General features: G+C 43.1%; 1 protein-coding gene across 4 annotated transcripts in view; it reads right to left on the reverse strand.

Moving 5' to 3' along the window:
* The window catches only part of LOC137545731 (gametocyte-specific factor 1-like), a 46,970-nt gene that overhangs the window by 11,754 nt on the left and 15,588 nt on the right, over positions 1-19,628 (reverse strand). For all 4 annotated transcript variants that reach the window (XM_068267284.1, XM_068267283.1, XM_068267282.1 and 1 more), the window contains exons 3-5: positions 9,585-9,717; positions 3,135-3,232; positions 1,578-1,704 (exon numbers count right to left, since the gene is read on the reverse strand). In XM_068267284.1, coding sequence (XP_068123385.1) covers positions 1,578-1,704; positions 3,135-3,232; positions 9,585-9,717 — 358 coding nt within the window. The remainder of the gene's footprint in view (positions 1-1,577; positions 1,705-3,134; positions 3,233-9,584; positions 9,718-19,628) is intronic.

A 19,628-nucleotide genomic window follows, 5' to 3' on the forward strand; every position in this document is an offset into this window, starting at 1 on the left:
GAACCTGAAGCGGTGTATGTTCTCTCTATTCTCTCTAAAGGTCCATAGCCACAATACAATTTTTTCAGTAATTTTTCCCACCACCAGCAATTTTTGCAACAATAGTTTTTTTTTGCAAAATCATGTAACATCGTTTAACCACTTCAGGACCACAGTCTTACACCCCTCTAGTGAGCAGGCCATTTTTCACAATAGAGGGCTGTGCAGCTTTGTCCGCATGCTGCACAGCCCTACAACAAAGCACACACATGAATTTAACATCCTTTCCTTAACCACCCAGGCATACTATTGATTGCACCAGCGGCGCAGCGGTATTTTTAAAATATTTTTTTTTTGTTATATCATGTAGCTAGCCTAGCGCTAGCTACATAATAGCCGCTGAGCAGCGGCATCCCCCCCGCCCCTTCCGATCGCCTCCGGCGATCAGAGCAAACAGGAAATCCCGTTCAGGACGGCGTTACGCGTCGGGTAGCGGCGATCGTACATAGCACGCAGCTAGCAAAGTGCTAGCTGCGTGTTAAAAAAAATAATAAATCGGAAAAAAAAAAAAAAAAAAAAAAAAAAAAAAAAAAAAATCGGCCCAGTAGGGCCTGAGAAATCCATCGTGGCGGTAATGGACGAGCTCAGCTCGTCATTACCGCCAAGGACACTCTGTAGGTCTCTGATCGCTGCTGCAATCTTTTTTTTTTTTATTAGAATAAAAGGGAGGGTTTTCCCTCCCTCCCCCTGTGCCATCCTAAATCGCCATAGGACAGCGATCGTACTCATCCCTGCCTCTCATAGGCATCAGCCTATGAGAGGCCATGCATCATGAGCCGCTATGAGGGACAGCCGAGCGCCAGCCCCCCCCCCCCGTACATTGCTGCAGGAGATCGCAGCGCTGTATAAATGTAAAGGGGATTTCTTTCCCCTTTCGGCTCTGAACAGTCTGAGCTCTGTGAACCCTGGTAAACTGCAGCTCCAGGACTTGACGCCAATTGGCGTTAGGCGGTCCTGGGGTGACGCAGTCGTGTAGTTAATTGAAATTAAACAATGCTTAGCAATATGCAAGGATTGTTTAGAACCCCACTGACTGGGCATTTTACAGTGATCGTTTAAGCCATTGTTGGCACCATCATCTTCACATGGGTTCTTAACTCAAGTAAACTCTGGGCTTTTGTAGCAACTGGATTAAAAAAAAAAAAACGTAAATATATTTTTGGGGTGAGGGGAGGATACCAGAATGCCTGGAGGAACCATGGAGATGGCAAACTACTTAAAGGGTCTTAGCTCAGATTTCAATTTGGGTCTTCAGTGCTGTAAAGAGGAGAGTGCCACGACGTGAAAGCTGAATCTATAGCAGGAGGCGCACACACCTGCAGCAAGAACATGTGAATCCAGGCAAATTATCTGCATTGCCAGGAACAGGCTTACATGAACAGAATGTGGATTTCAACTGCAGCCGTTCTCAAGTGGTTACTTCAACTGATCAGATAAAACTTCAGAAATTTTTTAGATTTGATGTCCAAATTGAAATCAGAATTTGAAGCCCCCACCCTCTGACACACCTATAAAGTTCAACAATGTAAATGTCATACCAATATCTTGTTCAATGCATTTCTTATCATCGCATCTTGATATGTGGAAGCTCAGCTCTCCCCGGGGCACCATGTGGCGGGCATTGAATGGGCAGACTACCAACTGATTGACAATATCAGGATGATTCTGATGGGAAGAAAAAAAATAAAAAAGGAGGAATTTTTGACACAAAATATATTCGATTGTTTCATTATTAAATGGAATACAATAAAGAGGAAGCAAAATGTCTAGTTTTCTGCTATAGTGGTCCTGAAAGAAAAACCTGTTGCACAAAAAAGGATTTGTAGTGTGACATTTTAGCTTAACCACTTCATGCCAAATGCACATTTATAAATGTCCTATTTGTGCACAATTTGTTGCAAATTGGATGGTTATTTAAAAAACATTTTATATAAATTTCCTTTCTACCAAGATACATGTGCCTCAGGAGCGAGCATGCATTTTAACACGTCAGTGTATGGCATGAAGTGGCTAATGTGTACCTGTGACTTTTAGGGCCTGTTCACACGTGTGCTGTCCCCGTGAGGCTGGGTGCACACAACGTGAAAGGCTGCGTTTTATGCCATGTTTTATGTTAATGTGTGCGTTTTACTGAGTTTTTGGTGCATTTGCAATGCATTTTTCAAGCGGTTTAATATTTTCATTTATGCAAATCACTAGGACCACAACAGGAAGAGGAAATGCAGCAAAAAATATATTTTTAGGGAAAAAGAACGCATATAAAAATGCATACCATCAAGTTCCCATTGACTTTTATTATGTGCATTTTTGCTGCGTTTAGGATTACGCAACAAAACGTGCGAAAACGCATGAGTTTTATATATATATTTTTTTCTGCGGCCCATAGACTTTTTTCTGCGGCCCATGTGTGCACCTAGCCTGAAGGAGAAAAACCATCCATCACTGCTGAAAGCGGTCAAACTTTCTGAAAAGCATTTGACCAAAATATCTCTAGTAGCCTTGTGATTAGGCCCTAAAAGCAAAAAGAGGATAGATGATGCTTACCTCAGTTGAGTTAAGTCCAGCGCTATGCGGAGAATGTGTCATTATGTAAGGTTAAATATTTTAATTGCAATACTTATTGCATCCCCCCACTAAACCGCTACTGCATGTATGTCTGCCCTTCTTTAATTGTACCTATTAAAGTATTCACCCAAAGACACCCCCCAACACACACACACACACACGATAAGCAACAGCACAATAACCAGGGATGCTCTTATGAGTAGCTACTCAATAGTAATGAAGGAGTGATTAATCCCCTGTGACCCCGGGTTATCTTACCCAGAAGTCAGCAGGATCTTCTGTGTGCCTTCCTTAAAAGGAAGCGTGGTAGTAAATCATGGAACACGGCCATATGAAGCGAATGGCACACAGAGGATCCCGTGGACTTCTGGGTAAGTTAACCCCCTCATCACACGTGGTCACAGGTGATTAATCACCCCTTCATTAACATTTATATTACAAGTAGCTACGGACTCAAGAAAAACATTTCTTTGTTACAGCTGATACAAAACTAGGCGTAAAAATAATAAAAAAAAGGGATCGGTACTCACCTTCTTACATTTAATTAAATGGTACGGAAATCGACAAGCTCTAATTTGGTGGTTTGAATCATAAGGACACTGCAACAGTCTGTCCGGATTATGTGGGTCTATGGAGAGGAGTACAGAACTTTGTATGAAGGCTGAGAAACAGTTCCTGCTCACACAATTAGCAAGAATGGTCACAAGCAATAAGACAATGGCCACAACAAGGGTAAATCAGCACAGATCACCAGGCTGCCTTTGAATGATTACCTACTGAGATGTGCTGAGCCTCCCCAGAGACAACACACACCTTGAACCCAAAACCAAAATTTTCACACGACTAGTCACACCCAGGTTATGCATATGCATTTTTTAAATTTAGTGAACAGGTAGGGTCCGTCCCACAAAGGATGACCTCATCATGGTGGGAAGGTCAAGTACGTCAGTTTGAATACAAACAGTTTTGGAAACTAATCCTTCAATAATGGTAATTTGGTGCATCTGGTCTGAATACAGGATCAGTGTTCTCCCCAGGCTCTTTTAGCCAGGTGCTCCACCCGGCTAGATTTGGTGACCACCCGGCTGTCATCGGCTCACCTCCTCACCGTCTCCTATGCTGTAAGTAGAGCTGCCCTGCATTTTCATCTCGCCCCACCCGGCTACTTTTTCCTGCCACCCGGCTACTATTTCATGCCACCCGGCTGAAAAATAATTCTGGGGAGAACACTGAGGATGTGCTTTGGGGGGGGGGGGGGGGGGGGGGGGGGATGAAAAATCACGCCTACTGAAAGCCAACTATCGCTGTAGCTCAAGGATCGGTCTGTGTTCCAATTGCTGGTAAGAGCCTGACAGTGGCTAGGCTATAATGCCCCAGAAGCCTGGCACTACAAGACCCTGCCAGCTCACCAGCTACTCCCCCCCCCCCAAATAGGTTTCTCAAGACTGTATGTAGGAGGACCTTGAAAAACACAGCAGAGTGCTTTTTAATCAGTTTTCTTTAAGAACATGCTCCCATTGACTTGCATTAAAATCGCAGCGATTTAAACCCTCCCCCCGGTGATAACTTCCAAAAATTTAATTCAAGTCAATGCGCTTTAAAAAAAAAAAAAAAATGAATTAAAAACCACTCTGCATTGTGTAGGGCTCAACCCTTAGGGAAATAGGTGGGAGAAACAGAAAAACTGTAAGGCTTATTCAGATGTAGACTTACTATTTCACCTGGAATTATAGGTACTTGTTAACAGGATCAGCTGGGACACCATGATTTTTTAATCACAAAATTACATATCAGTTGAATGCTTACAAGATCACGTATCGTGAATAGGAAATTATTATGGAATAGAAGGGGAATCTTTAGATTAAAAGCTTGCAAGGGCAAGGCTCTCACATCCTTTTCGGTCTTGTAATTCATTATACATTTGTAATGATCTGCTCAGCTGTCTGCATAGACAGACAGCTGTTTGATAATTCCTTAAGTCTGAGGGCTGCAGGTCTCTGGAAAAGAGACCTGTCTTTGCTTTGCAAGTTTCAGACCTGCTCTGCTGCTGAGGAATTTGCATATATTTGTTATGCAGATTGCCTACCTGCCTCCTTTGAAGGCTGGCAGTATAAATACCATGTTCTCCCAGAATCATTTGCTGGTCATCTTCATGGTTTGTTACTGATAAACTCTCCTAGTGTATCAGCCGTTTGTTTGTTTTGCCTGTATTGTCTCTGCTGAGATTATCCTGTCGCTAGCGTCGGTCGACAGGAAATCGTTCTGTCTGGAAGTGTAGGCCAGAGCTGCGGTTGCTACTGGCTGCTCCATCTGTCTGGATCGCACTTGCCCTAGTGGTAGTGGCAGTGCCTCCTTCTGTATCTCAGCCTTTGGGGTGTTAACCAGAGCAGCGGTTGCTACTGGTATCCCCTTCTGTTTGTCTGGATTGCACTTTCCCTAGTGGTAGTGGCAGTGCCCCCTTCTATATCTCTGCCTTAGGGGTGCTAGCCAGAGCAGCGGTTGCTACTGGCAGCCCCACCTGTCTGTCTTGTCTGATACGAACGCTTGCTGTAGGCTCGGTGAGGTAACCGTTAAGCAAGCGTTCGCGTTCTCTATTTCGTGTTTGTGCGTCATTGGTCAGTTAGGGTGGCACGCTTATCACTGGGCGCCTAACGCGCAGTGATCGTGCAGAAACGCGTTCGCTGTTGCGAATGAGAGCAGTGTTCGCGTTTAGTTAGCGTTTGTTATTTTCTTTATTTGTTCTGATTGTTTGCTGTGCCTTTGCTACTCTCGTGCTCTGTCCTCAGTCTAGTGTCTGTTGGCAATCGCCATTCTTGCGATTGCATTCGCGCTTTCTTTCCGTTGATGTGTGTTCACCGTCACTGGGGGGGCGACTAGATTGGTGAACACACATTCTGTCTGTCCCTGTGCTATTTCTCTTTGAGGGCTATTCAGGCCTGCTTGATCCTGCTTGTACAATTCCCATCTGACATCTGTGGCAGTGCAGAGGCAGGGCTCGTCTGCACTCCACAGCTCCATCTGCCGGTGGGAATTGCCCTCTACCGGTGCATTGCACCTAACCTGGGTTCTCCAAATGACACGTTTGTGGAGGATTTCCGCCGCGTCAGCGCATGTCTGGTGCGCTGACCACGGAAACTATTCCTCAAACGTTACAGAATGACCAGCCAAACCGAAATTCCCAGGGTAGAGGGAATGTTCGATTTGCTTCAGGATTTCATTGCCTAAGGCAAAGGCATATGTGGATCCTATAGGTAGGATCATCCATTAGATTAAAGCAGTTAAAAAAAAATCTGTGCATCTTCCTGATCCCAACCCATATGAAGGTTACCTTGATACAGGCTTGTTTAAACCTCCATTTGATCCGTGGGAGCTTTGATGGAGGAATTTGAGTTTGATTGGAAGGCCTTTTGCGATTTTTACATCGCAAAAAGCGAAGATATTCTGAATGCTTGTCTTGATTCTATGTACATTTTGATTGATTCTGATGAGTGCGACGAGTGTTTTGTGGAGCCGGTGTGTGGCAGACGATTTTGGATGAATTGCACACACACCAACCAATTAATTTCAATAAAGAGACACCGTTGTCACAGGATTATTCCTGCCTTTCTGGGGTAAAGCAAGTGAGTTTAAACACTGTGCGACCTGAAATGAATGGGTGTGCCGCCTCGTTTGTGGACACCTGTGTGAATTCTGATGGATTCTCTTGTTTGTTTGGAGTTTGAATCTGTGCGATCTGATGCCTGTTTCTCACATAATCCTGCTATGGAAAAAATTCCTAAACCATGCAGCCTCAAAAGTAACCCTTTGAACACCTTGCAGTCTGCTCCACAGATTGCAGAGGTTTGCGCGTTGGAAGCGTCAGTTTCGCAACCTAAAGCGATCGTGGATTCGCAAATTTTGTGCTCTGACTCCTCGGATTCGACATTGTTAGCCGAGTCCAAGAGCGACACAGCACTTTGGTTTTGCGAATCTGATACTGAGGAAAGTAAAGATTTTCCACCCTGTACTCTGGATGAGTCAATATTGCCTTGCATAAAATCTCCTGCAGTGACCCTAGAGCAGCCTTTCTACCCTGGAGGAACCCTGCAAATAACTTTTGGATTTCAAGGAACCCCTGCAAACAATGTTTTGCTCTCGAGGAACCCCTGCATTTATTTTGCAGGAATCATGGTCTTTAAAAGTATGTGTGGCTGTTTATTTCACTGCCTCCTATTACACTGCCACTCATTATACTGTCTCCTGAGCCCTCAATTTAGTGCTTCTTGTTACAGTATCACCTATTATAATGTGCTTTATTATACTTCCCCCACGATGGGGGAAAATGCCAAGGAACCCCTGCAGAGTCCTCAAGGAACCCTGGTTTAAAAAGCCTGCCCTAGAGGCTCGTCTAGGTATTGCTACTATTCTCACCTGTTTCTCTGCTATTTTAGAATTGCAGTCTGATTTGACTGCTATGGAGGATTCTGCCTGCAGTGAAACGAAACTCAGAAAGTCAGAGTTAGTTTCACTAGATATTCCTGTGTATCCTTGTCTTGATGATGAAATTCAGTCTCAGTATATGGTAGAACCATTCCTGGGGACATCTGCCCTGTCTGCAGAAGGTATTTAATGTTCGGTCCTGTAACATGGATAGTTCAGAATCCTTGTCAGAAAACTTGGAAAATGACACTTCTGGGGTCTTGTTTTATGTTTTGGAGGTTTCAAAGTCCCTCCTAAAGAGTGCAGAACTTCTAGGAGATGCCTCCTGCCCCCTAGATCCGTCTGAGGTTTTGCCCACTGCAGTGGGCATTGCTGTTGTGCTGACTACCTTTGCAGCTCTTGTGGAGCTTCACTCATGTGTAGTCAATGATGAGTTTTGGTTAGATGATATTACAGTCACAGAAACTTCTGAGTCTTCTTTTGAAAGACCAGTACCTGTGACCTCTACTCGTGATGATTTTCTGCCCGGTCCTGGTTTTGGTCTTGTCGGACTGAGGTTGGCAGTTCCCCGACATGTCCTGAGGTTTCTCCTGTGCTAGTGTACCCCGATGTGCTCTGTGTCCCTGAAAGTACTGATCTTGATGGGTGTCCTGGTATATCTGAATCCGGAATAATCATAAGTTCCATAGGGGTTCTTGGTAGTTCTCCATGTGAGCCTGGTGAGTGTTCTGGTCTCTTGGGATCTCTGCGGAGCTTCAAAGGGTTCTGGGAGATTCCGGGAGAAATTTTGCTTGGTACCCTGGATAGGATCAACAGTGGCTTTTGTGTTGAAAGGGACACTTCGAACAGGTATTGTGGCAGGTTTGGTATTTTTGGACGCTCCCTGGAAGGTGGTGGGTATTGCCTGGAGGGTGTCGATGGCTTCTTCTCTGGCATTCACAGTTCTGATGGGTGCTGAGGCTTGTAGCACTGACGGGCATGTTTCGGTGGCTTCTGCTTCCGACGGTGTCGGTTTCGGGAGGATTGACTCTAGAATTAGGCCTTGTCGGGCTGACCCGACCTTCATGAGTCTTCAGTTAGAATTTTTTGGAAACGGCAGTTTTGAGAGACGTCTGGAATCCGTCCCTAGAGGGGGGGGGACGACTGTAATGATCCGCTCAGCTGTCTGTTTGCTTTGCAAGTTTCAGGCCGGCTCTGCTGCTGAGGAATTTGCATATATTTGTTATGCAGATTGCCTACCTGCCTCCTTTGAAGGCTGGCAGGATAAATACCATGTTCTCCCAGAATCCTTTGCTGGTCATCTTCATGGTTTGTTACTGATGAACTCTCCTTGTGTATCAGCCCTGTTTGTTAAAATTTATCTGTTTTGCCTGTATTGTCTCTGCTGCGATTATCCTGTCGCCAGCGTCTGTCGACAGGAAATCTGTCTGGGAGTGTAGGCCAGAGCTGCGGTTGCTACTGGCTGCTCCATCTGTCTGGATTGCATTAGCCCTAATGGTAGTGGCAGTGCCTCCTTCTGTATCTCTGCCTTAGGGGTGCTAGCCAGAGCAGCGGTTGCTACTGGCAGCCCCACCTGTCTGTCTGTCTTGTCTGATACGAACACTTGCTGTAGGCTCGGTGAGGTAACCGTTTAGCAAGCGTTCGAGTTCTCTATTTCGTGTTTGTGTGTCATTGGTCAGTTAGGGTGGCACGCTTATCACTGGGCGCCTAACGCGCGGTGATCGTGCAGAAACGTGTTCGCTGTTGCGAATGAGTGCAGTGTTCGCGTTTAGTTAGCGTTTGTTATTTTCTTTATTTGTTCTGATTGTTTGCTGTGCCTTTGCTACTCTCGTGCTCTGTCCTTCTCAGTCTGGTGTCTGTTGGCAATCGCCATTCTTGCGATTGCATTCGCGCTTTCTTTCCGTTGTGTGTTCACCGTCACTGGGGGGGGGGGGGGGGGCGACTAAATTGGTGAACACACATTCTGTCTGTCCCTGTGCTATTTCTCTTTGAGGGCTATTCAGCCCTGCTTGATCCTGCTCGTACAATTCCCATCTGGCAACTGTGGCAGTGCAGAGGCAGGGCTCATCTGCACTCCACAGCTCCATCTGCCAGTGGGAATTGCCCTCTACCGGTGCATTGCACCTAACCTGGGTTCTCCAAATTACACGTTTGTGGAGGATTTACGCTGCGTCAGCGCATGTCTGGTGCGCTGACCACGGAAACGATTCCGCAAACGTTACAAAAGTAATATGAATAAAATGTTGTAACTGTAATTACCGATTCTGTATTTTGTATATTAGTGTACACCATTGTCTGTATTATGTACCCCATGTTGGTTTCTTACTTTGTACAGCGCCACAGAATATGTTGGCGCTTTAGTAATAAATAATAATAATGTTCCTGTCCAACTAAAATCGTGTCAAGGAGTAAACAGTTAATGGAATCTCAGCTTTGACAGCATCCATCCTGTAATATGTATTACTATGTACCATTTCAGACTGATAACCAAACAAAAAACATTTCTGCAAATTTCCCAGAAACCCCATTACATTGTAACTTTTCTCAGAAAAATCCCATACTATAGACTTCCATCTCTTCCTCCATCCTCTTCTCCTCCTCTTGCTCCTGTTTGAGAGATATGGCTATCCATTGTGTTTTCTTCTTGGACACTTTTTGCCCTGCAGTCTGCTCTTTTTGCTTTTCACGCTGGCTCTAGAATACGACAAACAGTATTACACTTACATAGGAAAATCCATCACATTTAAATGATTATATTACAGAAGGATTAACAATTCCAATTAATATTTAACATCTTTTAAAGGTCAATCAAGAGCAGCAGCCTTCATATTCCTGCTGCTCTCTTTGGAGAAAGAACAGCTTAGGAGAAATCCAAAAAGTCAGAAACATCTGATCTGCATACTTATTCAGGGTTTGTGGCTAGAAGTATTAGAGGCAGAGGATTATCAGGACAGTCATGCAACTGGTATTGTTTAAAAAGGAAATAAATATGGCAGCCTCCATATACCTCTCAGTTCAGGTTTCCTTTACACACTAGAAAGCTGAGGATATGCTCACTCATGATCAGGGAGCCATTGAACATGGCTCCTGATCACTGCCAGGAGAGGTCAGTTATCGCAAGACAGATGAACCACAATCACCATAGTAAACAAAATTACATCCTGCCAGAGGTCATAGGACATAAACCGCAATTACTAAAGTTCTGTAGTGATTACCAGCCTTGAAAATGTTTGCCCTGTGTTGTATATGAAAAAAAGTGCCACGCCCATAGCCTGGTTCACAGACGAGGGAGGCTATTTTAGAGGGTGGCAAAGGTCGTGTACAATGTTTTGGTAGTTTCGAAAGACTACATAGCTGCATAACGTGACAGCCAACAAATAACATTCTAGACTAAAATCTGAGGCTTGGTGTGAACCCCTACCCCAATAGTAACCACCAGGGGCATTGCTGGGATTCCAGAAAATCCAAGATTCCAATGGAAAGCCCCAGATATCAGAATAATGAGTAGTATCCTGGTAACCCCCTATCAGAATTTTTGAACACCCCTTTTGAAATAATAATTTAAAAAAATCCTGATTTGTACCCTTCCTCTTTTCCACCCAAAAATGCTGAGAAGCATCAATCAAAGCCAGCTTCCCTCACATCCCTACAGCAGTCCTCCAACCTCTGTCTCTTACTGGTGCTGCATCCCTGTGTCCCACCAGTATGTGATGCTGATGGTAGGGCTGCACGATATATCTTTTTTTTATCGAAATCGCGATGTGCATCATGACGATTTCAGTATCGTCAGTGGCGATTTCTTTTTTTCATTGCCGGCTGTTTTACATCACCGGTTTATTACTATGGTGCGCTTCCTCCTTCCGGCCAGAAGGAGGAGTGAGGCACTGAATGGAGGAATGCACGCCCAGCAGCTCTTGTGAGAAGGAGGATAGTGTGTGACACTGCCGCTATTTCAGATAGGAAGCCGGCTTTCTAGTTCCAGCAGTAGGCTCTGCCCCCTCTTAGCGTCTGCTGCTACATGCAACATTGTCCTCCTGCTACTGTTCTTAGCATAATTATCCTCCACGCAAGTCCCCCGGTAAGCTCCAGGCTGCCTCCAGCTTCTAGCTGCATACCCTCTTTCTCTCTCTTCCTTTAGCTGCGCTAAAGCACTCATTGTTTTCTCTGATCCACCGCACAGTCACCCAGGCTCTCTTGCACAGCAGGACCAGAGAACACGTGGCAGAGAGATGGACCACACACAGACTGTACACAGGCTATATACAACACACAGCACAGCGTCCTGTTAAAGCCACTCTAGCTGTCCGTTTACACAGACAGCTCTAGCTGTAAGGAGCTTTGCTGGCATTTTGAGGTCAAAAGGGCAGGACCCTTAGCCTCCTGCATCCCATCAGATAGCAATATATGGGCAGTGACACCAGTAATGACAGCAAAGATCAGATTACAGCTAGAGCTGGCTGTGTAAACGGACAGCTAGACTGGCTTTAAAAGAACTGTGCTGTATACAGTCTGTATACAGTCAGTCCGTGTGTATGCTTTACCTGCTGTGCTCTCTGTCACAGGCTCTGCTTCATGCCCATGCAGCTTAGCTACTACTTTAACTAGCCTGTCTGCCTAGTGCTTCAGGCTTAAAGGGATCCAAGCAGGTATTGGCTTCAAATAGCTGCAAGGGCTGACATTGTTCAGAAGCTCAACCCCTGCTGTTTTACAAGTGCTGTTATCCAGGCTAGGTGTGACATTCTTCAACTGTAACTGATGTTTTCTGTTTGAAGTACAATGGGGGTTTGTTTGTGGTCAATTAAGTCTAAAGAGGCAATTTCTTATCTGTTTTCACCATCTCCTGCTCAGGGACCGCAGGTCCTTTGCGGTCGGACAAAGTGGCTAATTTAACTCTTAGATGTAAAAAAATGAGGTAAAATTAAAGTTTTTTTTAATAATAAACCACGTTTTTAGAATGCATTTTTTATTTGGTATAGAGCTGCCCTGGGTGTTAAAAATGATGCTCGGTTCACTTTTGGCAGTTGCAGAGTAGTCATTGTAACTGCAGGGGTTAAGTGTAGTGTAGCTGGGAAAGGGGGCAGAAGGTGTTAGAGTAGTGCATTGTAGCATAGCTGGTGGGCATCAGGAGTTAAGCTTAGTGTGTTATTGATGGGAAACAGAGGTTAGTATTGTGCAGTGGAGTTTAATTGGTGGGGCATCAAGATTCAAGTTAGCAGTGTAGTGTATTGGTGGATCATCAGGTGTAATGCTGGATACACACCATGCGTTTCTGCGTTCGATGCGGCCGTCGATACGCATCGATTCGATTATTTCCGACATGTCCGATTCAAGCTTCGATGGATCGTTAGGTCGATTTGCCATACTTTACATGGCATTCGACCTAAAAATCATCGAAATTCGTTCGGAAATGTTCAGAAATAATCGAATCGACGCGTATCGACAGCCGCGTGCGACGCGGAAACTCATGGTGTGTATCCAGCATTAGAGTGTAGTGGGGGCAATGTGAATTTAGTGCTAAAGATTGATTTGAAGAAAATCGTGAAAAAAAATCGAAATCGCAATTTTTGAGAGAAAAATCGCAATTTCAATTTTTTCCTAAAATCGTGCAGCCCTAGCTGATGGTCACAGAAGCACTGACACTGTGGGGAGTCAGAGACACCAGACAGTATGAACAAATAAGTACCATAAAACATGCTCCGTCTGCAGCTTTGCAGTCATGGTGTCTGAGTAGTCCAGAGGCTTTCAATATTTTCTTATACCCCACCATTTTAGAAAATATGTCCTCCTTACCTTAAATTGACTGGAGCCCCCCTCGAAGCAGCTTGTGCATGGTTTTTACCTTTATGAACAAATTGTTTTGCTCTACTGGGAATGACTGGACGTAATGCCCAGTCGTGATACATGGCTAAAAGTGCAGCCAGAAATTGCTTATTCCACGGGCTCTAAGGCCCAGTGCACACTGGGCGGATCCGCCGGCCGCATCCGCCTGAAAATCGCGCATGGCTAATGTATCTCTTTGGGCTGGTGCACACCGGCGGTTTGAGGTTTTTAACAAGCCGCACCGTGCCTCTTGCTGCAGGTTTGCGGTTTGCTTAAAACCTCAAACCACCGGTGTGCACCAGCCCATAGAGATACATTAGCCATGCGGATGCTGATATGGCCGGCGGATCGCATCAAGATCCGCCCGGTGTGCTCTAGGACTAAACTGTTTCATCCGCACCCAAAACCGCTAGCGTTTGGTGGATCTGCTAGCAGTCTCGGTGTGCACTGGGCCTCAGTCTGCGCGCGTCTGTAGTAATGCAAAGCGACTTGTGTACAGAACACAAGGGAAAAAAAAAAAAAAAAAAGGTGCCATGCATGAGCGACTTTGTTCTACTGGACACGCACAGACTCCATTTAATTCAGTTTAAAGGGAACCTAAACTGAGAAGGATATGGATTTTTCCTTTTAACCACTTGAGGACTGTGGGCTTTACCCCCCTTAAAGTGAACCAGAGACGAAGCACCCTTGTGTATTTTACCATAGAAATCAGTGGGAACATTAGAGAAAACATTTACCATGCTCTCTGTTCCATCCTCACTGCTAAAAGTGTCTGTTATCTAGCTGAGATAAGAATCCCGGACTGAGCATTGATTCTGGCTTTGCTATAATGACTCAGCTATAATGATTCCTGAGCAAAGCCAGCAGGGGGCAGGCTTGGACTTGAAGACAGCAAAGAACACAGTCTCAGCTATAATTATTCTGTAGCAAAGCCAGACCGACTGCTTAGTCGGGATTCTTATCTTAGAGGTGATAACAGGCAAATTAAACAGAGAACAATGTAACAAAGAGCAGATTAGGTGTTTACTGTCATGTTCCCACTGATTTATAAGGTAAAATACATGAGGTTGCTTCATCTCTGGTTCTCTTTAAGGACCGGCCACTTTTTTTCCATTCAGACCACTGCAGCTTTCACGGTTTATTGCTCACTCATACAACCTACCACCTAAATGAATTTTGGCTCCTTTTCTTGTCACTAATAAAGCTTTCTTTTGGTGCTATTTGATTGCTGCTGCGATTTTTACTTTTTATTATATTCATCAAAAAAGACATGAATTTTGGCAAAAAAATGATTTTTTTAACTTTTTGTGCTGACATTTTTCAAATAAAGTAAAATTTCTGTATACATGCAGCGCGAAAAATGTGGACAAACATGTTTTTGATTAAAAAAAAAACCCATTCAGTGTACATTTATTGGTTTGGGTAAAAGTTATAGCGTTTACAAACTATGGTGCAAAAAGTGAATTTTCCCATTTTCAAGCATCTATGACTTTTCTGACCACCTGACATGTTTCATGAGGGGCTAGAATTCCAGGATAGTATAAATACCCCCCAAATGACCCCATTTTGGAAAGAAGACATCCCAAAGTATTCACTGAGAGGCATAGTGAGTTCATAGAAGATATTAATTTTTGTCACAAGCAGGGTTGAGCAGAAACTACGCCAGTGCGAATTTACGCATCGTAGTTCGCATCTACGCATCGTAGTTCATAGGCGAAGTTTCAAACCTACGCTTACGAATTTACGCGTAGCGAAGTACCGGTACGCGTAGCTTACGCCCACTATGCGTAGTTAACATGTGTATTGCGTAGTGAACTACGAATGCGTTACTCGCGTCTAATTTTCCGCATGCGATTATATGCATACAAATTTACGCATTGGAAAGGGGAATGTACGCATAGAAGGGTTTATTTCTAAAGAAATTAATGCGTACAATTTTCTGCATACGGGCATAAGTATCCGCAAACACTACGCTTCGCTCTACGCGTAATTGCGTATTTTAATGCGTATTCTACGAAATGCATACGAAGCGAATATTTGTTTTCGAAGCCGTAGTTTGGTGAAGCGTAATTGCGTAAAACTACGCGTATTTCCAGCGTAGCGAAGTTGGCTGACTACGACCATCCCTGGTCACAAGTAAGCGAAAATGACACTTTGTGACAAAAAAAAAAAAAAAAAAAAAAAAAAAAAAAGTTTCCATTTCTTCTAACTTGCGACAAAAAAAAAAAAAAAAATGAAATCTGCCACGGACTCACCATGCCCCTCTCTGAATACCTTGAAGTGTCTACTTTCCAAAATGGGGTCATTTGTGGGGTGTGTTTACTGTCCTCGCATTTTGGGGGGTGCTAATTTGTAAGCACCCCTGTAAAGCCTAAAGGTGCTCATTGGACTTTGGGCCCCTTAGCGCAGTTAGGCTGCAAAAAAGTGCCACACATGTGGTATTGCCGTACTCAGGAGAAGTAGTATAATGTGTTTTGGGGTGTATTTTTACACATACCGATGCTGGGTGGGAGAATTCTCTGTAAATGACAATTTTTTAAATTTTTTTTTTTTTTTTTTTTTTTTTTACACACAATTGTCCATTTACAGAGTTATTTCTCCCACTCAACATGGGTATGTGTACAAATACACCCCAAAACACATTATACTACTTCTGTATGTCACAGTGTTGAGCTGCGCTCTCCTTATATCCTAAAAAACAAGATTTATACTCATAGCGTAATTCCGTTATTTCTTGTATCACACACCACCCAGTGATAGTGAAAATAGTGTGAGCCACTCGTGAATCCTTCCCCTACTACAGATTGCGCTCACCAGATTGTAGCCACCTCAGAAAACAGGTGGGTCTAGCGTTTGTTTCATACACCACTCTCTGGCGCTATGTATCTTCAATATTCTTTAATATTCCAGATATTCCAGATAAAAAACTCCATAAAATATAAAAACATAAAAACATCATAGCGTATTATGTAAAATATTGGTTAACAACCCGCGCAGTGATTGCGCACTCACGTCTGCCTTCTTGTAATTCAAGCACATCAAACAACTCTGTCTATCAGCGGGGTCTATCCTGGCATCAGCAGGGGAAATGCGGCGTCCCGTATCCCACTTTCTAGCTACCTCTGCCCAGGGTTCGTCTCCACGCTGTTTCCTATAGCTCGTAGTTGCCGGCTCAGTATTCGCATGCAGTGACGTCAGACGCGCTGGACGTAGCTCCGCCCTACGCGTTTCGTCCAATCGGACTCATCAGGGGCTGACGTCACTGGCGCGTCCCGTCCTTTTTATGCTGCACGCAAATCACCTGACTCCCCCCTATCACCGTCGTATTATATTTCCCCATAAGGCTTCAAAAACATGGCGGCCACTCTGTCGGACACGTCATACAAGACAGTGTACTGACTGATAGACACCGCTGCTGTTACAATTTTGTTCTAAATTAGCCCCAGAGATTTTATACAATTGATACAACAACAATCTAAACCATATTGATATTACATATTAACAGTACCTAGTGCCACTTATCAACGAACTCTCATCCACTGATCCAACACTATGTTATATCACCAATTTAGTGCCATCTAGTGGTTAAATTTCTTATGGCATTTATTCTCAATATTGGTCTATGTACCATCCGCAACCCGTTTTCACCCATTAATTAGCAACAATCTGTACCCCTTTCTTCCATCACTTTTACTTTACCCCTAATTTAAGCCAATCCATTCCCCTACTCTTCAATAATAAACTAATATTTTGAAATTCTGTGTCAAATATCAGTAGTGATGTAACAGTTTAAATCAAATTCAATATTTAACCCCCCCGGACGTAGGGACCCCAAATTATATATCCATCTCCCCTCTGCCCTCGATATTTCCTACACCATACTTGATCCCCTCCATTTTTTTACATATTTTTCTACTCCCATGAATTTCAGGCTACTTGGGTCTGCCCCATGCACAAGTTTGTAATGCTTGGACACTATGTCTCTCTAAACCTTTAGAGATATTGTAGATGTGCTGTCCTATTCTCTTTTGTAAGGCTCTTGTGGTCCTGCCCACGTATTCCATTCCGCATGGGCACCATAGTACATACACCACCCCAACAGTATTGCAAGTTATGCATTGTTTGATATTCCACCTTCTTCCTGTATTCCTTGATACAATATGGTCTCCCCTTACTGGTTTGATCTCCCTACATCCCCTGCATCCCCTACATGGGAAGAAACCTTTCTGTCCCAATAAATTTCCCACATTAGTTGTGGGTGGGTCAATAAAACTGTTTACCAATGACGACTTCAGATTGGGTGCTTTTCTATATATAAAACTCGGTCTGCTTGGAATAGTCTTTTTGAGGATAGGATCAAGCTGTAATATATTCCACCGTTTTTTTTATTATTTGCTCCAAATCCCGATATTGACTGTTATAATCTAACAATATATCAAATTCTCTAGATGGTCCTGATCTTTTAACATTATCTTTAATAATAAGTGTTTCACGATTCATTTTTTCTACTGTATTTGCCTCCTTTTGTAATAACTCCTTTTCATAACCCTTTTCCCTGAATCTCTGTGTGATTATTTTGCTTTGTTTCTGGTAATCGCTTACATCAGAACAATTCCTCCTAATCCTCATTAGTTGGCCCTTGGGGATGTTATCTAACCATCTTTTGTGGTGACAGCTCTCCCTTGGGATGTACCCATTTCTATCTGTCGGTTTAAAAAATGTGACCGTTTTTAATTCAGTACCCTCTGTTCTTATTACCAAATCCAAAAAATCCACCTTGTTCTCATCAATTTTAAACGTGATTTTTATCTCTGGCCAATGGCTATTCATATCCTCACAGAAGATTTGTAGTTGCTCTCTCGACCCTCTCCAAATAAAGAAGAGGTCGTCAATAAATCTGTTCCATGTTATGATATTATTCCCCTTGTCATTATCCAAAATTTCTTTTTCCCATTGGCCCATATAAAGATTCGCTACACTCGGGGCATATTTTGCCCCCATAGCACAGCCTGTTTGTTGTACATAAAATTCTTTGTTGTACCAAAAATAATTGTGTTTAAGTGAATATGTTAACAGATCCACTCAATCTGGGGGTTCTTTAAACTCCCACCTTCCCTAAGGCTATCTCCAACAATATTCAAACCTCTTTCATGGGGGATTACTGTATAAAGGGATGTGACATCACCTGTCACCAACAGATCCCCTGGTAAAATTTTCACCTTGTCAATTTTCTGTAACAGTTGCTTTGTATCTCTTAATAAATATGGCAATTTTTTGACCTCTGGTTGAAGGAACCAATCTATATATTCCCCCACTCTTTGGGTTAGAGAACCCACCCCACTCACTATTGGTCTTCCCGGTGGGTTATTTACATCTTTATGAATCTTGGGGTTAAAGTATATTACTGGGATCCTGGGGTGTGTTGGCAATAAATATTTTAATTCTTCAGTACTAATAATCCCCATTTTTTCTCCCTCCAGCAGTTTGAGTTTCAAAATATTCTTATACTCTATAGTGGGGTTCTTTCTTAAACATTCATAAGTTTCCCTATCACTAAGAATCCTGGTCATCTCATTATTATACTGTTGTGCATTCATAATGACCATCCCCCCACCCTTGTCAGCTGGCTTCAATATCAAATTTTTATCTTCTACCAGCTGCTTGATTTGTTGCCCATATTTCTCAAAATTCCTCTGAGATTTCACATCCAAGTTCTCTAGATCGCTCAAAACTGCCCTTTTGAAAGTTTCAATGGTCCCCCCTTTTGCTTGATCTTGGGGGTTAAAGGTCAATTTATTTTTCAAATGAGTATGTATATATTCTTGTGGTACATTCTTTTCTTTCATAATAGAGCTTTCTTTATTCAAAAAATATTTCTTAATGTTTAATGTTCTTACATATTTGTTGATCCCCAGATATGCCTCAAATTTATTTAATTTCTTGGGGGGGGGGGGGGGGCAAAATTCAATCCTTCGTCTAGCGTACCAAGCTGCTGTTTATTTAAGGGAATGCCACTAATGTTGAATATTCCCCCACCTCTCGGTTCTTGAGATACACCTTTGGACTTTATGCTAATGGACTTCAGTAAGGTCTTGTGATATTTTAGAGCGTGACTCGTGCTGATATAATTGTCAAAGGCAGCGCAGCCCTGTCATAATTTATAGATATCTTATAATAGTACCAGCTATTATTGGGTAGCAGCCGCCTATTAAAGCACCAGAATGGATGTGTTTAGTTTGAGGAATCGGGAGTCCATTGATTTGAATATGGTATTCTCTAAAGAATCAGGAGTTCCATATAAGGTAGAAACTATGGAGACTAATTTTAAAAATCTATATAATCTGATGACCAAAGAACAAATTGCATGGTGGGATATAGCTAGTTACAAGAGATATATTGAAGAAGATTTGGTTCCCAGACGATATAGGTGGGATATATTGGCTAATGATGGGGAGAATAATGATGTGAACGATAAAGAACTTGGTGAATTTTTGAATAAAAGTGGGGTTGATTTGTTAAGAATCCTGGTCAGACGCAAACAGGGGAGATTAGACAAGATTGGGAAACAGATTGATGAAATTAAGTTGGGAATGGAATCATATAAAGAAAAAGAGGCATATAAAAAAGAAATGGAGGCAATGGTAGCTAAATTAACAAAGAATGAAAAGGAGGTGGTTGAGGTTAGACAGAGAATATTTGTCAATGATTGGGGGGAATATAAGAACAAAACTGCATATAAATGGCAATCCCTCAAAAAACAGGAGCCCCAAAACAAGGACGAACGG

This window comes from Hyperolius riggenbachi, chromosome 2 (assembly GCF_040937935.1).
Source record: "Hyperolius riggenbachi isolate aHypRig1 chromosome 2, aHypRig1.pri, whole genome shotgun sequence".
Lineage (NCBI taxonomy): Eukaryota > Metazoa > Chordata > Amphibia > Anura > Hyperoliidae > Hyperolius > Hyperolius riggenbachi.